This window comes from Cryptotermes secundus, unplaced genomic scaffold (assembly GCF_002891405.2).
Source record: "Cryptotermes secundus unplaced genomic scaffold, Csec_1.0 scaffold579, whole genome shotgun sequence".
Lineage (NCBI taxonomy): Eukaryota > Metazoa > Arthropoda > Insecta > Blattodea > Kalotermitidae > Cryptotermes > Cryptotermes secundus.
The window spans coordinates 212,105-234,795 of record NW_019719366.1 but is presented as its reverse complement, the minus strand read 5'-3'; the positions used below and the strand labels follow the sequence as shown (position 1 = coordinate 234,795).

The 22,691-nt window shown below is 41.0% G+C and overlaps 1 protein-coding gene across 5 annotated transcripts in view; it reads right to left on the bottom strand.

The window, feature by feature from the left end:
• LOC111864797 (thrombospondin type-1 domain-containing protein 7B) overlaps positions 1-22,691 on the bottom strand; it is a 245,009-nt gene that overhangs the window by 61,848 nt on the left and 160,470 nt on the right. For all 5 annotated transcript variants that reach the window (XM_023852328.2, XM_023852339.2, XM_023852312.2 and 2 more), the window contains 2 exons: positions 5,287-5,418; positions 3,943-4,110 (listed from right to left, as the gene is read on the bottom strand). In XM_023852328.2, the coding sequence (XP_023708096.1) occupies positions 3,943-4,110; positions 5,287-5,395 (277 nt within the window). In that variant the 5' untranslated portion in view covers positions 5,396-5,418. The remainder of the gene's footprint in view (positions 1-3,942; positions 4,111-5,286; positions 5,419-22,691) is intronic.

The window sequence follows — 22,691 nt, the reverse complement described above, 5'->3', positions numbered from 1 at the left end:
GTTCATCCTAATGTCCATTCATTTTGTTATAAAGCAATGGACACTATGTTAATTTAGCTGAAGTTGCATGAACGAATGAATAATTCGTTGCCGTTTATAGTTTGGGTTCTGGTGTTCGAGTCCCTGGTGCTCGGTTTCAGCATTCCTTTTTGATTACTATTCCGAAAGTACAGAACTCGTACTCGGTATAGCGACTGGCTACGGGCTGGACGACCGAGGGGTCAGGTTTCGATTCCCAGTGGGGTCAAGAATTTTCACTTCTCCACGTCATCCAGACCGGCTCTGGGGCCCACCCAGCCTCCTATCCAATGTGTATAGAGGGCTCTATCCCGGGGGCAAAGCGGCAGAGGCCGGAATGCGACCACTCACTTCCAGCTAGTGCCGAGGTCAAGAAAATGTGGATCCATGCATCCACTCCCCCATACGCCTTAATGGCGTAATACTTAATTAGTTAAGCACAGGGATAACTTTATCTCCTTTGCTCATCTATTGTACATTGACAGGGGCATATGTGATATAATAAGATAAGGTAATTAACAACCCCTTTTCTTTAAATACAACTAAATAAACAATGTCAAGTAGCAATTAACCAACTCCACTGAGCTGACACATTCTTAAGAAGCTAATAATATTCGGTGCTGAAGAAATTCCAGTTTTATGGAACTCGAAAGGTTATTACCATGATCATAGGGTAAGATCAAAGAGTAATCTGAAAACAATACTGTTGAGAAATAATTTCGGTTGTAGTAACGTTTGATTTTTACAATCATACTTATACATTTCGTTCAATGCTCGTCAAATTACCTATTTAAACAGATTCCTCCGCCGTGGACAACATGGACCAAAATAAGAGAGCAAAATTTGAAACTGAAGAAATGCAATTCTTGAATGATGTAGCAGGCTACACAAGGAAGGACCAAGTAAGAAATTATAAAATCAGGGAAGAGCTCAACATCTTAAACGCTAAAATTATAGAATGCACATCACAATGGGAATATCACGTGCAACGAATGAAAGGCGGACTGATTCCGATGATAATTCTATCATACATAGGACGCCCACTGTTAAGATGCAGAGAGCGACATGCAGACCACGTACTGACTAATCCATGATGATTATGATGATGATGATGATTCCATTGCAGACATGTCTGATTCTGACCCATTGTCAGCCCGCCCACAGCATGTATTATCGCTGTCTCTAGTGTCTCTTGTTTCTCGTAGCACGGCACGGAAGTCATCCATTTCCTGGCCATACAATATTCACCTCCTTCAGAACGTGATCAAAAGCTGACAACCATTCTGCCATATGGGAGTCTCACGGCCAGTTGCCAACCAGTAAACATGGCGAGGTTAATATTCCGCGAGTCAACAGAAAGTTTGATTGACTCCCACATCAGGTCGTACGAGTTAAATTTCGGGTGGTAGGTTTTCCAAACAGAATATTTCATGGCCGTTTTTAAATAAAATGTTGCTAGTATCGAGCCTTTAGAACCAGTTCTTATACTTTGTCTGAAACATTTTTTATGATACATCATTCATTGATAAGGCAACCTTACGGAGGGGAAAAATTCTTCTGTCTTCGATTAGAATTCCGATATAGCGATTTTGGCTTCCATTTTTTGTTGAAAATAATAACTAGCAACGTTTTACTGAAGACGTAAAAATCTATATCGCTACCTTATGACCCGTCATCAAAAATTTCTTAGACAACAACATACATGCGTGCTTCATTCAGCACATGCGCCGAGCAAACCGGTTCAAGCGAGAAAGCTTCTCACTCCTATTCAGAAGATATCCTACTCGAACCCCGACCGAGACCCCGACCATCCTGACTCAGGATTTTCTTAGTTCTCCTCATTTCCTCCAGATAAATGTCGAGATTGGAGCTTCAAGTAGGCCGCGGCTTCTCACTTCTACAACAGTGCCAATTCATTCTGTTTCGCATAATCTTGAGTTACCGATAGCAGCTTAAATGAACTACAAACAAATATGAGAGCATGTATTTCAGACTTTATCGTTTCAGCTGAAGAAATAAACTCACCTACTCTTCTGTTATGTCTTTCAGGGATAATGAAGATGGACAATCGTTTTCTTTCATGTTTTCATGTTTCTATACTGCAATATTGTGAGACGTACAGGGGGGGGGGGGCTGCTTCACAAAAATACACGAAGAATCGTTTTCAGTGTAAACGAGTCGTGTCCACTGCTACGTAAGCCTATTCGTTTCTCTTTTCGGTGCTCCTTGTTTTGACCATTGTTAGTTCACGAAGCCTGAAAAAGGCCAAATAATAAGTACAGGTCAAACTGGAAGAAATGGATAATTGTAGGCGTGAAATATTTCAGTTTATCATCTCGGAATTAACATTGGCGGATTTAAGGGGGAGCGACCGGGGGGTTCTCCTAGGGGCCTCCACAGAACAGGAATAGAATCCGCAGATTTAACTGAGACGTTTGATTTTCTCAGTTCAGGAAAATTTAGTCTGTACTTTAAGTAATTATAAGAAATAAGAACAACAACAAAAACTGTCGGGACCAAAATTTTTTGTTGCGGATAGGGGTCTCCAACCGCCTCTGTAGTCTAGTTTTCAGAGTACCTTGCTACAGATCCAGAGGACCAGGTTCGATTCCCGGCGCTACCAGTTTTTCTGAGAAGTAATGGGTCTTCAACAGGGTCCACTCAGCCTCGTGAGGATAATGAGGAGCTGTTTCAATTAAATAGCGGCTCCGGTCTAGAAGACCGAAATTAACGGCCGTGGGGATACGTTGCGCTGACAACACGACACCCTCTATCCGCTAAAGTTGGCACTAACTTCGCCGGCAAAAGACGGTTGCTCGGTCGGTATACGTTTAGTTCGCTTACGGATTAAAACTGCGGAGTTTTTTTTTTTTTGTTTGATAGGGGTCTCCATATTTTCATTGCCTCGGGGCCCCATAATCGTAAATCCAGTCCTATGCATTACCTTGGATAGCCTGAGGAAAGTCACGAAAATTATCAACTAGGATAATTCGTGCTCACATAGATTCAAACATGTTTCCCATGAGGTAACGTGTTCAGCGATCCTTGCCTTGATCTGTTTCTTGCCACTCTCCCCTGGATCTTCGATAAAATAACTTGAGAACGTTAAAGTTTGATGAAGGCGTCAATAGCATAATTAGATATTCACGTGATGAACATGGGGAAAATTACTCTGAGCCTGATTAAAGAATGGAAACTAATTTGCTTGCAGATTAAGGTCGGATAACAAATAGCATTCAGAGTGGCTTTCTGTAGAGAATAAATTATTAGAAACATTTTTGCATATGAAGAGAAGTTGGAGCACAGAGATGACATCAAACAAGAATCTGAGCTTACAAAACTTCCTCAGTCGAGACTGAAGACATGTAGAAGAAGCAGTTTTAATCATTCACACAAGCCCCCATTCTAATAACGACCTCAGCCCTTCTTAACACTACCCGATACAGCAAGCAATGAACCGATAAATGAGATAAGCAAGCAGCTATTCCTAGCGAAACGCGGTTTTGTTAATTGAGGGTTTCATGCATGCCAGATTTTTAATTTGTACGAATTTTTGCCAACCACGGTATTTGGTTCTACATGTCTGCGATTTTTATTTGCATAAACACGGAAAAGTCGGTGACTTCGGCACCCTGTTGGGGGAGTGCCGCAGTGCACCCTAAACTAGTTTACTAGCCTCATGATTACTATCGTGTGGCTCCTTGTTTTTTGTATTTTATGTATAATTTATTTTTAATCATGTAATTTCTTACGGTACTTTATGCGTACAGTGATAGAACAGACTACTTTGGCTTTTATAAGTATTAACAGTGCCACGGATCTCTGAGTCATCATCATCTGCAGTGGAGGAAAAAGGGAATTTCAATCCAAATGATCATGAGTAAAGTACCCCTTAAACAATACCACTCCAAGAAAGTCACTTACCCCTATGATGGCGGCAAGCAGTGAAACAAGTCTTGCTAGTAGGTGGCTCAGACTGTGGGTCGCACATCACCTCCAGCACCGTACGACCATCCGCCTCCGAACACCACACGAGCCGTTCCCTGCGTCCCTCCCCGCAGCCTCCTATCGCGTAACATGAACCCCAGGCCCCTGAAAGGCAAGTCAGTTCCTCCTACATAACTAGAGAGCACAATGAAATCTAGCTGCGCAGTCTAAGTTTGTTTGCTTAATAGGCTACATTCATTTCCTTCGTCTCTCTATGGCTCTACAGCCATTTTATTGAACCTTGGTCGCTTTTTTCAGTTTGTTAATCCTATACGCAGTCGGTAGGACTCCTTGGACGGGGAATCAGCCAGTCGCAAGGCCGGTACCTACACACAGAACGACACAAACACTGACATATATGCCTTGAGTGGGATTCTAACCCATGATCCCAGCATTCGAGCAACTGAAGACAGTTCATGCCTTAGACCGTGCGGTCCGTTTCCTTCGTACAGGTGCTAAAATGATGTCACAATTGACCCATTAATTTTTTAACCATTAACTTCTTTTCTAGACCCAATTAATCGGACAAGATACATGGATTCCCATCCTTCATTTTAGAGCTTCTGGCTGTGGAACCTCATGCGAAAGAAATGCAACTCTCTCGTGGTGTATCCCTTGAAATTCTATTAGACTCTTTACATTCTACGCTGACAGGTTTTAGACAGTAATACTTAAACGTGGCTTGTTTAGTTCACCAGTGTTTCTCAGGTTGTGGGAGGCGTCTCGTTGGTGGAACGTGGTTGTCGGTTTGCGTGAAACGAGAGGTCTAAAAAATATACATTAATTATTTAAACAAAATTTGGTTACACAAAAGCTTCCTCTCTAATAGTGCATTTTAATCGTTGAGATATATTGTTCTTATATAATTGTAGTAATGAAACATAAGTTATTATCAACAAATTTTGTAATCTTTAAGTCCGCAAGATCTTCCGTTAATGATTACTGTAAAGCTATAATATAAAAACGGTAACAATACACTCCTTGGGAAAAGAGGAACTTTGTTTTTACTACGAAGCGATTAAAATTTCTTTTTGACGAAGTGACCAGTGGGGCATGAGATGCGAAAATATGAGTATAACAGTACTGGAATAGCCTTAAACAATAAGTTTCTTTTTAATTTCTCAGCATAATACGAAACATTTGACACATAATTTCAGCTCCAGTTGCTGCCCAAACATAACTGTATTTCAATAATATTTTGAGAAATATTAATTACGAAACTTGAATAAAAAGAACAAGGATATTCATAATGATAAGTAAGTCTTCAAAACTACAATATACCTGTTTTCCAGAGGAATTTCTGTTTGCTTCCGTCATCTGTGGTTCGAGCATCATTGTTAACACAGGTCGCCACCAGGAGCGCTGCGACCAGCACTGTCGTGAGCGTCATGTCAGTCACACGACCTCAGCCATCTGCAACGAAAAACTGATTGTTCTTGTTCTTGTTTCTAGCCATACAAAATATAATTTTGGTGTGCTTTCTTCGATGTTTAATGTTCTCGCAAACAATCCGAAAAAAAATAATCAAAAGTCCCTACTCTGTATTGTAGGAAATCCATAAATACGAAATTACAGATACTCAGTATTGAGAATTATTAAGATATTACAGAAATCTGACCACCTACGCTAGTCAAGATATCCGGCGTCTTTTATTGAACCTATATCTGTTGTCTAGTGGTCAGAGTTCATGGCTATATATCCAGAGGTCCCGGGTTCGATTCCCGGCGCTGCCAGATTTTCCGAGAAGTTGTGGGTCTGGGACAGGGTCCGCTCAGAATCGTGATGATAATTGAAGAGCTATTTCAAGGAAAACCGAGATTAACGTCCGTGGGGAACCGTTGCGCTGACTACGCCACACCATCTATCCGCAAAAGTTGGCACTAACTTTGTCGCCAAGCGGCAGTCGCTCGGTCGGTATACTTAGCTTTCGGACTACAGGCCACGGTACAGTACAAGTCCTTAATGACCTGCTTAATTTGACCCTTAAATGTGAATGTTCTCCTCAGAGCTCTGTTATCAAAAGCCCTCAATCTATGTTCTTTATTGGTGTGAACAGCCAGGTTTCGTGCCTGTAAAGCAGATCAAATAATTACATTTGTACTTCACGATATGAGACCCACTGCTGTTTGATCGGTCTGTGAACTAGATGACTCTCGGCGCTAGCTCTCAGTACCTCGTGGTTACAGATATTTAAGAAAAATAAAAGAAGTAATTGCACTGAATACTTAGAGTATACACAGATTTAAGTCAAGATCTATATTAACAATCGCGGGACCACCTGTATTACAGAATAAGATGGTTATTAGAATGTGCTACAGAAGGCCGGATGAACATTGCCTAGGCCTCTTTTCTATTTACTTGTTTTTTCTTACAATTAAAAAAAATACCTCGTGGTTTCCTTGTCATTACTCGTCTGTCAGCGAGATGGAGCCAAAGAGGCTGCCTTTGAGGAGACCAAACAAGAGTTTGAGTGCTATTGGAAATTTAATAATGCAGTGGATTGGAGCCACTGTCTCGTGGAGCAATCAGGCGAGGACCTACGGGTTCAAGACTAAGCAGCAAAATGCATAATGCTTTTCAGAAGCAGCCAGAGAATTTCGTATTGTTGAACCGATTATTCAGTGGAGTCGACAGCAAGAAACACCACAATTTGCCACCCTCGCAAAACAAATCAAGGGGTATGAGGCGAGTGAGATCGAGCAACTTGTCTCAAGCAGTAAAGTTTCTGACTTTTTCATGAGGTACTCGGTTCGAATCTTGGTTGGGACGCCGCAAATTCTGAATAGGTGTTCTCTTACTTTTCCTCAAGCCCTTCAGGTATGTGCTGGGATGGTAGGTCGAATAAGCTAAGGCGAACTCTTCAAGTTCCAATCGAATCCATTATTCGCCAATCGTCCTATAGGCCAGACACTAAGAGCGTCGCAAAAATAAACAAATTCAATGTTTAATTCAATGTTTCTGTGTCAATCTTGAATGAAGAACACGATTTACTTAGGGACATGAGGAGGAGTAATAATACTAAAATGGATCTCAGAGAAATGGGACAGGAGGACATGGATTAGATACATCTAGTTCATGAGAGGTACAATGCGATCTATTATGAACATACCAAGAACATTCGACCTCCATAAAATGCAGGGAATTTCTCGATTTTCTGGGCACATTTTATTATCACAAGAAGGATTTTCTTGCATGTAAATAGTTAATTCTGCAGTGAATCACTGTAAGTAATATGTTGAAAAAACGCATGATTAAAAACGTTTTTTTTTTCTTCAGTATCTACTTGCTTTTAACTTGTTCAGTGTGCGCGAGATAAAGAAGTATTTGTTTCTGTATGTAGTCACTGACAGACAGGAAATCAGAGTTACAAAGTACCCTAAGTGTAAGAGTAATTTCATGAAAATGAATTAAAATGAGGGTGTGAAAATTTAGAATTATAATGCTACTGTAAAAGCCACTTCATTATTTTGCATGTGCATATATGTTTCGGAGCTCTTATTCCTGTCTTTAGAAGTTTGTATGGAACAAAGGTGGGTAGCTATCTACAGAGCAGAGGGCCTCTTTACCGATGTCCTCTGAAACATTGTCATGATTTGCTGCTAGGGAGCGGATCTAAGTATTAATAATATATCCCTGTATAATTAACTACTTAATTAGTATTAAGGTAATGTAAAAGGTAAAGTTGTCCTTGTGCTTAACTAATTAAGCACTACGCCATGAAGACGTATGGGGGAGGTGAATGTCTATAACCATGTATTCTTGACTTCGGCCCTAGTTGAAGGTGAGTGGTCATCTTCGCACCCCGGCCGCTTTATGCCCAGGGAAAGAGGCCCTTGTACACGTTGGATAGGAGGCTGGTTGGGTCTCAGAGTCGGTCTGGACGTTGCGGAGAGGAGAAATCTCTTGCCCCTACCGGGACTCGAATTCCGACTCCTCGGCTGTCCAGCCAATCGCTATACCGACTGAGCTATCCCCACTCCCTTACATATAACATGTCATTATGGAAATGACGTAAAAGTTGACCAAATAAATTACGATCAAGGACCTTCTGGAATATGAAGCCGCGTAGATTGCTAGCTAGGTAGCAACATCTAAAAGGAACATTATACCTTTATGAACACGGTAGAAAAGTAGAAGATGGCAGAAAAGTATCAATTTTCTACCCTGAAGATGGAGGCAGCATTTTCTCTGAAACGTTTTTGCCTATTTACCGTATATACATACCACAAGACAGTAATCATAGAAAAAAATTATCTTCACCTCTGAGTTTTTCAGGTGTTTTTATTACAGCTTTTTTGTTAAGGGTGTTATTTTATAGGCCTATTTGATGCCAAAGTGCATATAGTCTACACGTCCCCATGCACGAATGATATACTATACTGATGTCGAATTATATGTAATCGATATTTCAGTATTTAAAAGTGATGCATGTTCCATTTTATTTCAAGCGAAAAGAGAATGCTCTGATCACATTTGGAGTCATTTGTTACGAAATATACTATGCTACACCACACCCTGTAATGTAATTACGTTGGGCGAACTGGCCTACTGTAATTAAACAAGACTAGAAGATTCTGCTTACGGAATACAAATGTGTCTGTGTCAAGATATAAACTAGAAATTAAATAGCTGGAAGAATATAATGAAAACTTTATTGTAGCAGGACGGAACAGGAACGCGTTTGTATGGTGTTTTCTCTCTCGAGGCGGTCGGTAGCACAGTAAGTCGTGTGGCGTATTCTAAACGCTGGACAACCAGCAGAAAAAAAGAAAACGAGGCAAGAAACTGGCTTTCTCTTTTTTACAGGGATTTGTACAGAATGTTGAAGAAAATGCACTTGCAAGTAGTCTTCCGAGAACATTTATTCGGCAGGTTATACAATATGTACAGCCTCTGTGGCCTAGTGGTCACAGTTCCTGGATACAGATCCAGAGGTCCCGGGTTCTTTTCCCGGCGCTACCAGATTTTCTTAGAAATAGTGGACCTGGAACGGGGTTCACTCAGCCTCATGAGGATAATTGAGGAGCTATTTCAAGGAAATAGCGGCTCCGGTCTAGAAAACCGAGATTAACGGCCGTGGAGATTCGTTGCACTGACAAAGCGACACCCTCTATCCGCTAAAGTTGGTACTAACATCGCCAACAAGCGGCGGTCGCTCGGTCGGTATAGTTCGCTTGCGGACTACAGGCAACGGAGTTCGTTTTGTTTGTTTTTTTTTGTTATACAATATGAATATTCTGGCATTTACACCAAAATACTTGTATATAGAGCGGGTTTGTATAGCGCAGTGCTCGGTTCAATTCTTGGCCCGGATACAGGCTCTTCTAACGGAGCTTCTTCATGGTTTCACTCATCGCTTCCAAGTAAAGGACCGAACAATATCCCGATTACGCCCCCCACCACCTTTTTTTTTGCCCAAAAATCATTCCTCTCGCCAATTACCGTTGTACACACAGTGCAGAAACCATCAGAGTCGTAGAGTGAACTGCAAAAATATACACTCACTCCGTTATAGTAGAAAGATGCTTGAAGATTAATCTCTTCTGTCACATGACACCGTATAATCTTTTGGATTCGAACTGACGTTCCTCCAAAACAGAGGTAAGGCTCTACCAAACTAAACGGCGTTACATCCCGTAAGACAATAATTTTTATAGTCACAGGCGTGAAAATCCCAGATCTCTCGCAGAAATAAATTTCATGATGGTATTCTGCATTATAAACCAGAGGTACAAGCCAACGCTTCACGGTCAAGAAATGAAATTCGTGGTCGCTGGGCAGAAAACGAAGAAGTGAAGGAAGTAGGACAGCAGTAAGTGGGGTAGGAACGCCTGATTTGGCACACTGTGTGGCAACACCTGTGAATGTCACCAATGCCGGCAAGTTGGTGGCGAAATTTATGTGCCAGTAGCAATGTTCAGATACCTCCTATAGTAACAGTAGCAAGGGGATAAAGTCTTCCCTCCCCAGGAAAGTTTACTCTATTAAACTTGAAACCCACCCCTTCTACAGCTCGTAATTCCACCCCCACCCCATTGTAATAATACGAGCCTCATAAAAAAAGTGGCTGTTGGAGGGGGGGTAGAACCGACGGCAACTTATTGCTACTGCAGTAACTCACACCAATTCCACTGTTCGACAAGGCCCTCAGACACACAGCCTGTCTTCACGCAATTAGCGAAACACCAATTACAGTGTTTCCAACCTTATACATTAAAAAATGGGGAGAATATTCCACAGCGTTGCTTTCAGTACACTGAAATTGAAGCCGTGGCGTGTTATGAAGGGAGATTTCATGATATAGCAATGTCTAGAAGCCCAAAGTTACTGGATGAGAAAGTATTTAAATTCTTCTTTACACCGGTTTTGTAAAATAAAATTTCTGTTTTCATACGTACTTCAAAAGTAACTTATAAGACTTACTTACTTACTTACTCATGGAGCTGAGCTCTTCTAGAGGAGCCGCCAATTCTGCAGCTACTCAAAAATTTCCCAGCATTTTATGGAACCCGAAGGTTCATTACCGTCTTCACAAGAGCCCTCCACTGGTCCCTATCCTGAGTCAGATCTATCCAATCCATATCATCTCATCCTATCTCTCTAAGATCCATTCTAATATTTTCCACCCACCTACGCCTTGGTCGTCACTGTGGTCTCCTTCCTTCTGGCTTTCCCATCAGTATCCTGTACCCATTCCTCGTCTCCCCCATTCGTGCTACATGACAACTATCAACTTACAAGACTACTGTTGAAAATCCATGAATATTGAATTTTTAAATCTTGAAAGAAAACAAGAGATATATTGAAGAAAGCAGTCTTCTGGGATTTGGCACCGTGTATATGTGGTGTTAACCGACGTTTCGGAGGAACGTCGGTTAACACCACATAAACACGGTGCCAAATCCCAGAAGACTGCTTTCTTCATAGTCACCGCCGTGAAAGCCTCAAATCTTACAAGAGATATATTACTTTCACTGCTATCAGTAAAGAAATCCAGATTGTAAGTACCTCGTGCGTGGCGTGGAAAGGCAGAAGAAAGTTGCAAGCTCTGCCCAAGTCTCTATAGCATGTTACATCATCAATGCTTTGTTCACACCAAGCATTATATCGTACCAAACATTTTCTGGATTTCAGTATACCTTTCATATTTCTAGCAAGGCTATTTATTCTCTTAAGTTTATGGTCTTCTGCGATATGAGGCCGTATAGTTTGGCATACAAGTGTCAGCATTTCGCAGTTATCTACTGCCTCAGTCTTTTCATGATGGAGTTTCAGCTACATCGATAATATAGCGTCGAAAATGTGGTAACCGAATCGCGTGTTATGAGTATATAAGGCAATTGTGGCCTATTTGAAAGTGGAATCTAGGAATTCGACGAGAATCTCTGAAGAACCATGATAAATCTCAGTGAATACCGCACGTAGCCCGACCGAGATTCAAACCGAGTACCTCTGAGAACAAGACTGCAACGTTACAACTGTCGGTAGGTCAAGAATCTATGCTTCTTCGTGTTTCGGAGCCGTATGAAGAAGAACAGAGTTATAAAAAGTTTAATTCAAACGAAGAGACACATAGTTTTCTTAAAATATTAATAATTATTTTGAGGTTTTCATTACTATAAATGCTCAGATCATATTCTTCTGAGTTGTGAAACCGTGTAGGTGGATAGCAGAGTTTCGGAGGAAGATTCTGCCTCCACATGCAGGGTTTAAGTTTGTAAAGTTTTCCATGTTTAAATAAGCAATATCCCATGAAGACTTATGGAGGAGTGGATATATTGTAACCCTTCTTTGGTTCTGCTAGCTCCGGTAGAGAAATTCAACTCCTCTCAGGCCGTGTTGACTGGCCACGATTTGGGTGATTAGTGGGGCTTTAGGCGTAGGAAAGTCACACTCAACACCAATTAACTGTTTGAAGTCTTTATTCAATCTGTACTGTTTCACTGGTTACTGCACCATAGTGATACACTTAACAGATTTGTGGATGTAGGCTTCCTTACAGTTTACTAAGACACACACGTTAATAGTCACCACAGGGTGTATTTACGGGGATCAGAACACGTGTACCCCCGGTGAATGTAAATTTCAGAGTCCTCCTTGCCAAGCACCCTCTGAATGGTTAATATTTGCCCTGGTTGCCCAAAATTCGGACAAAGGACCTCCCACTTCAGATGACGATTGGCTGGACCGGGCAGACTGGGAGGTTGCTTATCTTTCTCCTCCAATTAGAAAAGCGAATATCCACTAGTGTACAGTTTAGGGGTGAACTTTGCCACCTGGTGCGTGGCTGTCAAACTGAGACGCTGCTAAAATTATGACTTCCCCTGTCAAGTTTAGAATTTCTAAAGAACTCGACCTTGTGTTACGCATTAAATCGACTGATTTACGGATGGGCAGCTGGCTTCAAGCTTGACCCAAGCCACTTGCTGCGAGTCTCAGGGGAGAAATCTCAAATTGTGAGAAGAAAGTGAGGAATTTCACAGAACCCTAACCATACACAAAACATAAATTAACCATCACATAAACTGGACAGTTACAGTATAGGCCCACGTATTCTTGACCTTGGCACTAGTTGGGGGTGAAGGTTGAAATGTGTTGAGTAAAGAATTTGTGAAAACAGCACACTCCTCCGAAACGTCGAAATCTACCTATAAAATTACATGGTGACACAACCCACAAGACCACAAAAAAATAATACTCAGCTTGTAAATAACAGGCATGCTGGAGAACAGTTCTACAAAGTGAGTTACTGATGACAGTTCTCAAAGCATGAGCTGTGTTTCCTGTTCTCGAGAAAGCAGGAATATTCCTGTTATCAGCAGTGTTACGCAGGAGAATCAGCAACTTCGGGAACTCATCAAATCAACGTGTACCTGCCTGTTCCCTGACTAAACAGGAGATGTCCAAATTCCGAGCAACAATCCACAGATTTTCTGTGGAACTCGGCAGTTGTATCGACATAAAATATCACGCAATCTACACAGAGTTCTACCAACATCGCTCAAGATATGTCTGTATTATTAATTTTAGTAACTTAATAAAAGTAAAAAAGTAAAGTAAAGCTATCCCTGTACCAGGCCGTGAAGGCCCATAGGGTTGTGAGACGTTGAGGGTCCCACATTATCTAGACAATCAGCTCAAAGATGGCAGTAAGGTTGTCAGCCTTACGCGCCGGCCGCACTTTACTCCCCAGGAAAATTATTTAATTAATTCCTGGTACCCATTTCTGTTAGAGGCTGAGTCGACCCCAGTGCCATAGTGCGGTTGGAAAGATTAGGTCATTTAATAAGAATCCAATGACCTCATCGAAATCGAACCCGCGACCTTCCGCCTTGTAGCATAGCCCCTCAACCAACTACGCTACCACGTGCCGCGTAGTAACTTAATAAGCTGAAAGAAACTCGACATGTAACGGCAGCTCCACAACAGAATTCGGCAAACTGCGTTATCCCTGAGCGCTGTAAACAGGCTTGTACTAGACACAGCGCTCCCTCATCAAGCCCGAATTATCTCTTATTGCACTGATTTTAATCAACCAGATCTGCGCTCGTCGTGAGATATACATCAGATCCACAGACCTAATTGGCATGATTAACGACCAGAGCAAGTTCAGTGCCCTGGGTATGAGTTCGCTGTATTAATTTGGGAATGGTCGGGTGGGAATATTTGCGAGAATATTCAAAGTTCGCGTGAAAGAATGGCAGACAGCTTAGCAGGAGATATATCTTAGGGATATATAGACAAGCACTGAGACAGGTATACAGACACATAGAGAAGTAGATACATAGAGTACTCGGCGGATAGATAGATAAGTAGATAGATAGATAGATAGATAGATAGATAGATAGACAGAGAGACAGACAGACAGATAGTTAGATAGATAGATAGATAGATAGACAGACAGATAGATAGATAGATAGATAGATAGATAGATAGATAGATAGATAGACAGAAAAACAGATAGTGGACGGACGGAGGGCGGGAAGGACAGAGAGATAGACGAACAGGCAAAGAGGCAAATAGGTAAAAGAGATAGAGTTAAATAAGGCCGCGTCATAGCTCAAGGGGTTTGTCGCTGGCTTCCCACCGCGGCGGTCCGGGTTCGATCCCGGGTCTGGTCAAATGGGATTTGTGGTGGACAAAGTGGCGCTGGGGCGGGATTTCTCCGAGTACTTCGGTTTCTCCTGCCAATCTTCATTCCACTAAATTCTCTATGATCATAATCACCCGGAGCAGGCTACAATATGCCAATCAGTGGCCGCCGTGCCGAGTGGACCCAGTTGGACTCCACCCTCCATTAAGCGAATTTTAGAGTTAAATACATGTATATAGTTAAGTAGTGAAGTAGGAAGGTGGATGGATGGATGGATGGATTTTATGACGAAGAGACAGACAAATACATAGAGATGATGGATGACTTGGCGAATTCTGGAAAGTGTAGTGCTTGCTTTCCTGCATAAGATGTCGAACATTATTTGTAGGACGTAGTAATAGGATTATTTGAAGTTATCGCGAAAGTTCCTTCAACCAGACCATGGGGGATATGATCGATGGAACAACTGTCTATCGGTTTTAGTTACATTCATCAGCAGCATCACTATAATAATCAGACTTCATTAATTCTGCCGGAAACGCATTCATCCCAACACGGTGCGTCTCTGCAAATTCCCAAGTTACTAATACCCGCGACCGCTACTGCACGAGATTGTGAGGACGTGTTACAGTTGCTGTTCCATTAAGCTTCGTATTCAATGCAATTCATCAAACCTGGAATATTCAGTTATAAGCCCGTAGCTGCAGTACATTGTGTACTGACGCCATGTTCCGCTTGCTCATGTTCATTGCAGGGGTGCACAAAAGTTTGTGAAAACTAGTCACTGCTCTGTGTACTCTCTGAAAAATATCAGGTAAATTATAATCCAGTATAGAGTGGAGGCACCTCTATGGTCTAGAGGTCAGAGTTCATGGCTACAGATCCAGAGGTCCCAGGTTCGATTATTGGCGCTACAAGATTTTCTGAGAAGTAGTGGGTCTGTAATGGGGTTCACTCAGCCACCTGAGGATAATTGAGGAGCTACTTGAATGGAAAAGTAGCGGCTCCGGTCTAGAAATCCGAGATTAACGGCCGTGGGGATCCACTTTGCTGACCACGCGACACCCTCTATCCACAAAAGTTGGCACTAACTTAGCCGACAAGTGGCGGTCGGTCGGTCGATATCGTTCACTTGCGGACTAAAGCCATCGAGTTTGTTTTTGTTGTAGTTCTAGAGTTAATTTTTCGTAAGTAAATACGGAAAGGGGAGGGTTATATATACATGTCAGGCCAAGCTAAGCCAACCAAGAGGTTTAAATAAGTTCCAAGTCTCTCTCGTGATACTCATAGTATTTCTGGTATTAATGGATTTCCAGAACCGCAGTACATTTTGTTTTCAGTCGCCATGTTCTTCCAAATAGAACCGTTTTATCAACGATACCCAAACTACCATGACCATCGCTGTGCGCATCTGCGTACACGCAGACTCTATTGACACCAACGCCACGCATTCGTCCGCCATGTTGCCTGTTATAAATTCCATAATCGCGTTATAATGGGAACTAAAACGACGTAAATTAGCAAGCGGTGTATTCTTCAATCACGCTGAAAAGAAACCGCGTAAATCAATAATTATTTTTATGCTTTCCAGGCACTCTTTGAGAGTACAAGCTTAAGCCGGCTTACTGTTTGCTTAGCATAATTTGTACCGTGAAAATAGAGGCAGTATATTCCGCCGAAAAGTCAAGTCGAAATTCCAGTCCTTTACCTAGTAGCTACAGCGAGTCAGTTATCATGGAGAACAGTAACTAACTAACTCCATGGCCCTTCTTGAGAAGCCGCCAGTTGTGCAGCTACTCAAAAATCTTCGAACATTTTATTGAATCCGAAGGTTCATTACCGTATTCACAAGAGCCCTGACCCGGAGAACAATAGCTGGACAAAATTTAATCTCGGCGGTCTGGGCTGAAAGCTGTTTACAAATTCAAGTTTGAGTACAATTGATGCAATGCAAAGTTACATCCTATTTCACATCAATATGAATTCAAATTTTGTCTATTTTGAAAAAATGTCTCTTAGTACTAAAACAACTGGTAGAAAGTGTGATTTCTATCAATATACATATATTTCTTATTAACATCTACAGTTTTATTTTCAATATTTTCTTAAATATTGTAGCCTAATCCTTCCAGCCGCATTGTGGCCCCGGGGTCGACTCAGCCTCTAACAGGAAAGAGTAGCAGGAATCTTCCTTGAGGTAAAGGGCAGCAGGTGCGTAAGGCTGGCAACCTCACCGCCATCTGCGAGCTGACTGCCCGGAAAACGTGGGAGCCTCGACGTCTCACAATCATATGGGCCTCCACGGCCAGTTACAGGGATAGCTTTACCTTTTTTTGCCATATTAAACTAATCCCATTGAGCACCATCATGCTTGAATTGCTGACAGTTGCTCAGCATCTCAAAAATATCTCTCCTCTTATGGAAAAATAATATTTATTATTGTCTTTCGATGAGCTCGCAAACCGAAGCGCTGTGTAATTTTCGTACTACCATGTATTAGAGACTAGCCACGGAATCTCGATTGATTATTGTATTAATTGGATGGTTATAATTCGTACTACGCTGTAAACATCTCTATAACACACATTAGTTTCTCAATTTATTATAGTCTGCACTACGCGTTGCTTGGTTACAGCTTCCAACAACGGAGACTGCCCCGTTTCCGTCATACCAGTCGTAACTTCCCAGCTACAACTAACCCACATTCTCGACTGACTAGAAACTCCCGCTTGTTCTCCATATATCACCTAGACACGAATCACATAGAATTCCAACAATTCCTCTGTTGTTGCATGGTCGTTCATTACTGCGAAATGATTTTACTACGTCGTTGCCTAGCAATTGATATTTTTTCTGGGTTTGCTATTCTCGCTTTCAAGCGCTATGTCACAGTATCATGTGGGATTTACCGTTAAGGACAGTTTACCTCCCTCAGTTCATTCCGTCGGCTATCCACATGACTGCCTGTTCCACATATGCAAGTATCCTCAGTATCTGCAGGCCGCCTTCTGCATCCACATATCGAGGACGCGCCAAGAGAAACATTTTTTTTATTGCTAGTGGGGTGGCACTAAGTTTCTTGTACCGCGGCCACTTCTGGCCTATTGTACCATCCCCAGATGATAGGTAAGGGTGATTGTAGAGCAATTGGTGGAATGAAGATTGGCAGGGGAAACCGAAGTACTCAGAGAAAACCTGCCCCAGCACTACTTTGTCCACCACAAATGCCACTTGACCAGACCAGGGATCGAACCCGGGCCGCCGCGGTGGGAAGCCAGCTACTAACCGCTTGAGCTATGGCGCCGCCGAGAGACACACTTACTAGAACCCGTCATTTCGTCACCCTCTATACCTGACAATATAAATATTCCAAACAAAATTAAACAAAACCCCGTTAAGGTCTTTTGAGGCGAGAAATTCCGACGAAAGAACCAAAGAAACTGTTATCCCATTATATATTGACTTCATAATGTTCGTGCATGGAAACTATAACTAGGAACTGGAACATAAGAGTTCCTTCGTGATGTGTATACTGCGCTTCATTTATCTTAAAAATGGGTCTGTAGGGAATATTCGGAAATATCGGAGCAGAGCATTTCAGATCTAAGCTAGACACGCACATCTGAGATCTACGGGGGGAATATAGACCTAAGCAAAACGGACTCCTTACTTATACACGTACTTACGTACATCAACGTCCGACGAACAAGTGAGCTTAACGTTAAAGCCTTTGACCCACAAGAATTACTTTGATTCGTTCTATTTTCTGAAATATATATAATGCCATGTGGGGGGGTAAAAGGCACCTCACGTTTCGTAGGAATATATCGCTTCTATTTTCAGGGTAGAATAGTAAGCCAAGCAAGAAGCTAGCAGGATTTTGCCTGCTGCCCGCTTCATATTTATTTATTTCTTGGTTTGCTCTTCTACCCTGAATACGGAGGCGATATGTTACTCCGAAAAGCAGGTTGACGTTCACGGGGCTACACACTATTATATACCTGAAGACAGAAGTGTTTATACCCGCCACGGCGTGAAATCCAAGTCCAAAAGAAGTTATATTTTTCATATATAGTCGGTCTATATATATAAGGTAACTCAACTGAGATAACCTCTGGTCCTGCTGTGGCCGCGGCAGGTCGGCGAAATTGAGATTCTTCTACTTCAAGATGAAAAATCAATTGGTCTGGTTGTCCAGAGGGGATTCACCGCCTGTAATAGACCAGTCGAGCAACAAAAAAGACGTAGAAATAAAACGGAGTCAGTTCATTCATAATCATAACGCATTTCTCTAAGATCCATTTTGAAGTTACCATGCTTTCTTGTTTATCTTCAAAGTGGTCATTTTTCGAAATTTATCGCCCACCAAAATTCTGCAGATCCTACACATTTCCCCCCTCACCCCATATTACTTACGTACTGAGCCAACGATAGCTATCTGACTTCACTAAGCATAGAACACTCGTAACTTCTTAATATTTATAAATCGTAAAGTTTCATTTCATGTATAATTCTCTAATTCCAATTTGTTTAAATCACTAGCAATTTTTGTGCCAATTTTATAATAAATAGGCCCCACATCTTAATTCTAACATGGCGACAACTTGGCTTATAGTAACACTCAACAAATAATATTAATTAAAAAATGACTAATTATGCGCTTCGTGTATTAAACTTCGAGAGTCTGACCAATCTCCAGTTAGCATAATTGTATCTTGAGGAGCGCGGTAGCACTATGCTACAATCTGGAAGGTCGGGGGTTCGATTCCCAATGAGGTCATTGTTTTTTCAATAGACCTAATCCTTCGCCATACTATATCCCTGGGGTCGACTCAGCCTCTAACAGAAATGAGTAACAGGAATCTTCCTGGGGGGTAAAGGGCGTCCGGCGGGTAAGATTGACAACCTCACCGCCATCTATGAGCCGATTGCTTAGAGAAAATGTGGGAGCCTCGACGTCTCACAACCCTATGGGCGTTCACAGCCTGTTACAGGAGTACCTTTACTTTTTTAACTTATAACTGTATCTTGGAGATAAATACAGTACAATGACTGTAAGTTTCACAGAGCTATAATCATTTTCGGTACCTGAAACACATTTCACAACTGTCTGTCTCTCCGACTGTCATGTCAGAGAGCTTCTTGAAACACGGATATGGGCCGCACCGAAAATTCCGGAGATTTCTAGCAAATAAAGAAACTAACGAAATGCTTCTTATCCAGTGGGTACTGGGGACTCTTTCCCCGGGTGTAAACCGGCCTTGGAGTGAAGCTGACCACTCACCTCCAACTAGTGCCGAGGTCAAGAAAATGTGGATCTATACATCCACTCCTACATACATCTTGATGGCGTAGTGCTTAATTAGTTAAGCACAGGGATAAATTTATTTCTTTTACCTTTAAAGAAATGTTAAATTTATTATCTCCAATATTTATAGAAGCTTTGAAGAGTCTTCCCTTCTGAACTGATAGTAGTCTTGCTTCGCATTCTGATAGTCCCAAGTTCAAATCCAGCTATGAGGCAGGCGAATCTTAGATGAATTTTTCATGATTTTCTTCGGTCTCTTCAGACATATTCCAGAACGGTACCTAAAATTCGGCCACGACCGTTTCCTTACACATACCTTCCAATAAATTATTCACTAATTATCCTACCATTGGACGGTATAGAAACTGCGCTACTGACGTCATTAAATAAAACTCATAAAAATATCAAATGTTGATGTTTTAGATTTATACTACATTTTAAGATGTTAAATATTATAAATATTTCTCTCCGAATTTCCACACCAAAATGTTATGTCATGCCATAATGTGACTATATAAAAATATTGAAAATTGTTATCTATTTTCTTAACTGAGTACGTAAACATTTCAGATCACGTCAATGCTGTGGAACTCCCTCTCACATCAGCAAACATTGCAAATCAGTAATTTCCATCAGAAATTGAATAATGTCCGTTAGGCCTTTGAGTTAATGGACATGAAAATTAAGTTAGTTTTGTTTCCAGTTCTATTAAATATTTCAACAATTTCTCAGAACCAATAATGCGGATGGGAAAGTAAGGCAAGCCTCTGAACACTTTTTTTTTCAACTTGTTTTAGAGGAATGGAGCGAATGGGTTTTGTTCTGTATAAACTTATATACATGTATATATACTTTTTTTACTCCCTAATACGTGTTCTGAAAAGGATATTCTTTTTAAAGTCTGACATTAGTACTACGAGCCCTATTTCACCTTTCATCTGGGAACTGTGAAAAGAGTTGATCTTTACTCTTCAATTCCACGAAAACCAGAACAGCCTCTATACTCTTTTAAGTGCTTTATCTCAGGTTCACCACTGAAGACTGGGGTTGTCTGGAACATCTGGCCCAACGTCACAAACTGTTTTGAATGAAATGTGTTCGCTTCTAGAATGAAATTCGCGAGCTCCCCGACCACAGAACTCATACCGAGGACATCTCTTCATGAATGGATTTTGGGCTACCGCAAAGGTTTCTTATCTTTATAACATGAAGCAGTCCACCTGCGAACGTAAAGAGAGGAATTAAGTTTATAAAAAAAATCGGAACGTTTATTCCATATAGCTAAAAACTATTAGTATGGTGCAGCCGGAATAGTTCAGTCGGTATAGCGACTTGTTAGGTGCTGGACGGCCCGGGTTCAATTCCAGTCAGGAGCGTCCAGATCGCTCATCTCTGGATCGCAACCAGCCTCCTATCCATTGGACAATGGAGAATATTTCCCTTGGAGGTAAAGCGACAGAGGCGTAAAGCTCACCACTCACCTCCATCTGGTGCCGAGTATAAGAACATATGGATATAATTTCCACTCCCACGCACGTCTTTATATCGTAGTGTACCCAAAATCGATAAGTAAGATTCAAACTTAATTAGACCTAGAGGAAGTGAGTTGAGTAAAAACTTGTAATAATATAATTTGTAGTCCATATCATGAGGAAAAAATTGTTTTTTCATTGGAGTCTCTAGCTTCAATAGTTATCGAGATACAGAAGATAACGCAAACCTCCATTTGAGCCAAAAACGCGTTTTTTCGCATCATAAAAACGGCTGTACCGGGAGAACTGAAAGGATTAATTTTTTAAATACTTTTTAAGTGTGAAAATATGTATATTTTTATAATTTTTTTAATGGTTGGGCGACCTTCCTGGATAACTTCACGTGGAATGACCCGTACTTGATTAATTAAGCATGGTGAAAGCTTTATTTTTACTTTACAGTTAATATGGTGTCTATGAAGAAAGCAGTCTTCTGGGATTTGGCACCGTGTATATGTGGTGTTAACCTCAAATCTTACAATATGGTGTCTAGTTTCCAAATCACAGAATATATAGCTGTAAATAAATAAATTTGAACATGGTCAGTAAGAACACGAAACGTTAATCCTTACTTTTACTGAAGGGCTTCAGAAAAACTCTTCAGAGAAATATTTAGACACGAGGAGCAACGGACTCAATAGTACTACCAAGGAGTTTTCCTTGAAGGACTGAAGAAAACGACTTTCTTCTTAATTATGTTGCATCGTGCTGTATGTTGGTTATATTAAACGTCTACAATGAAAAGTCTCAGTGAATTTTAAAATGCGTTCTCGAAAAACTTTGTCGGCAATAAACGAACACACGATTCTATCACAGAGATTAAAATTTGAAATACAGTACCTGGCTAGAGGTTACCGATAAAAATTTATCATGTGAGAAAAATTCAATAACATTTCTTATTCGTTCATGTTTTACGTTTTACTAAAAATCGTGAAAACGTCCTTTCATGAGGAATAATGCCCGCTGGTAGCTCTCTACAAATGTTAGACTACTGGAACGAAAATATATTAAATATTTCAAACCATGAAACATTATTAATATTTGGGTCCGGATTCTGCAATTTAGCAATGATTTTCAAACCTAACTTTAAGGTTTTGTTCAGTGAAACGAAGAAATATGCCATTACTCTTATTTTGCGGTTATTCTCCATGAGATACAATTCATGTGATCTATCCTGTACATTTCTTGTTCCCTCTTTCGCTGAACTTCTCGCTACACTCCCCTCTCCAGAAAGAAATACGCAGCAGATGTTTCCCGTCAAATCAAGCAGAGCTTTTGAATGCATTTCCCAGAATGGAAACTTATGCTTATTCGAAACTCTGAATTTACTATGTATATATATTTTTCATCTTCTTTTTTCCTTCGCGTGGCAAGAACAGACACCCACACAGCTTTGTTATACTATAACACAACGGGAGTTGTGCGAACATGTCGAACGTTACTAAGGCAGGAATATGAATAAGTCATAACATCAGGTACATTTACGAATGATACAGAATGGCAGAGGTTGAGATACGTGGAAGTTTAGACTGGTACAAAGACAGATAAATAAAGAGATGCAGTAATAGACATGTATAAACAAATAGAAACATATTTCTTTCAATTGGTCTGCAAATTCAATATTATTGTTAAAATTTTAAGGAGTTGCTTCTCTGAATATTGTATAGTGAAGCTACTATATCAGTTAGTTATCCATTCCTCTATTTTTACGCTACAACTCACGTAGAGTTTTGGTCTTCTCAATCACACCTCT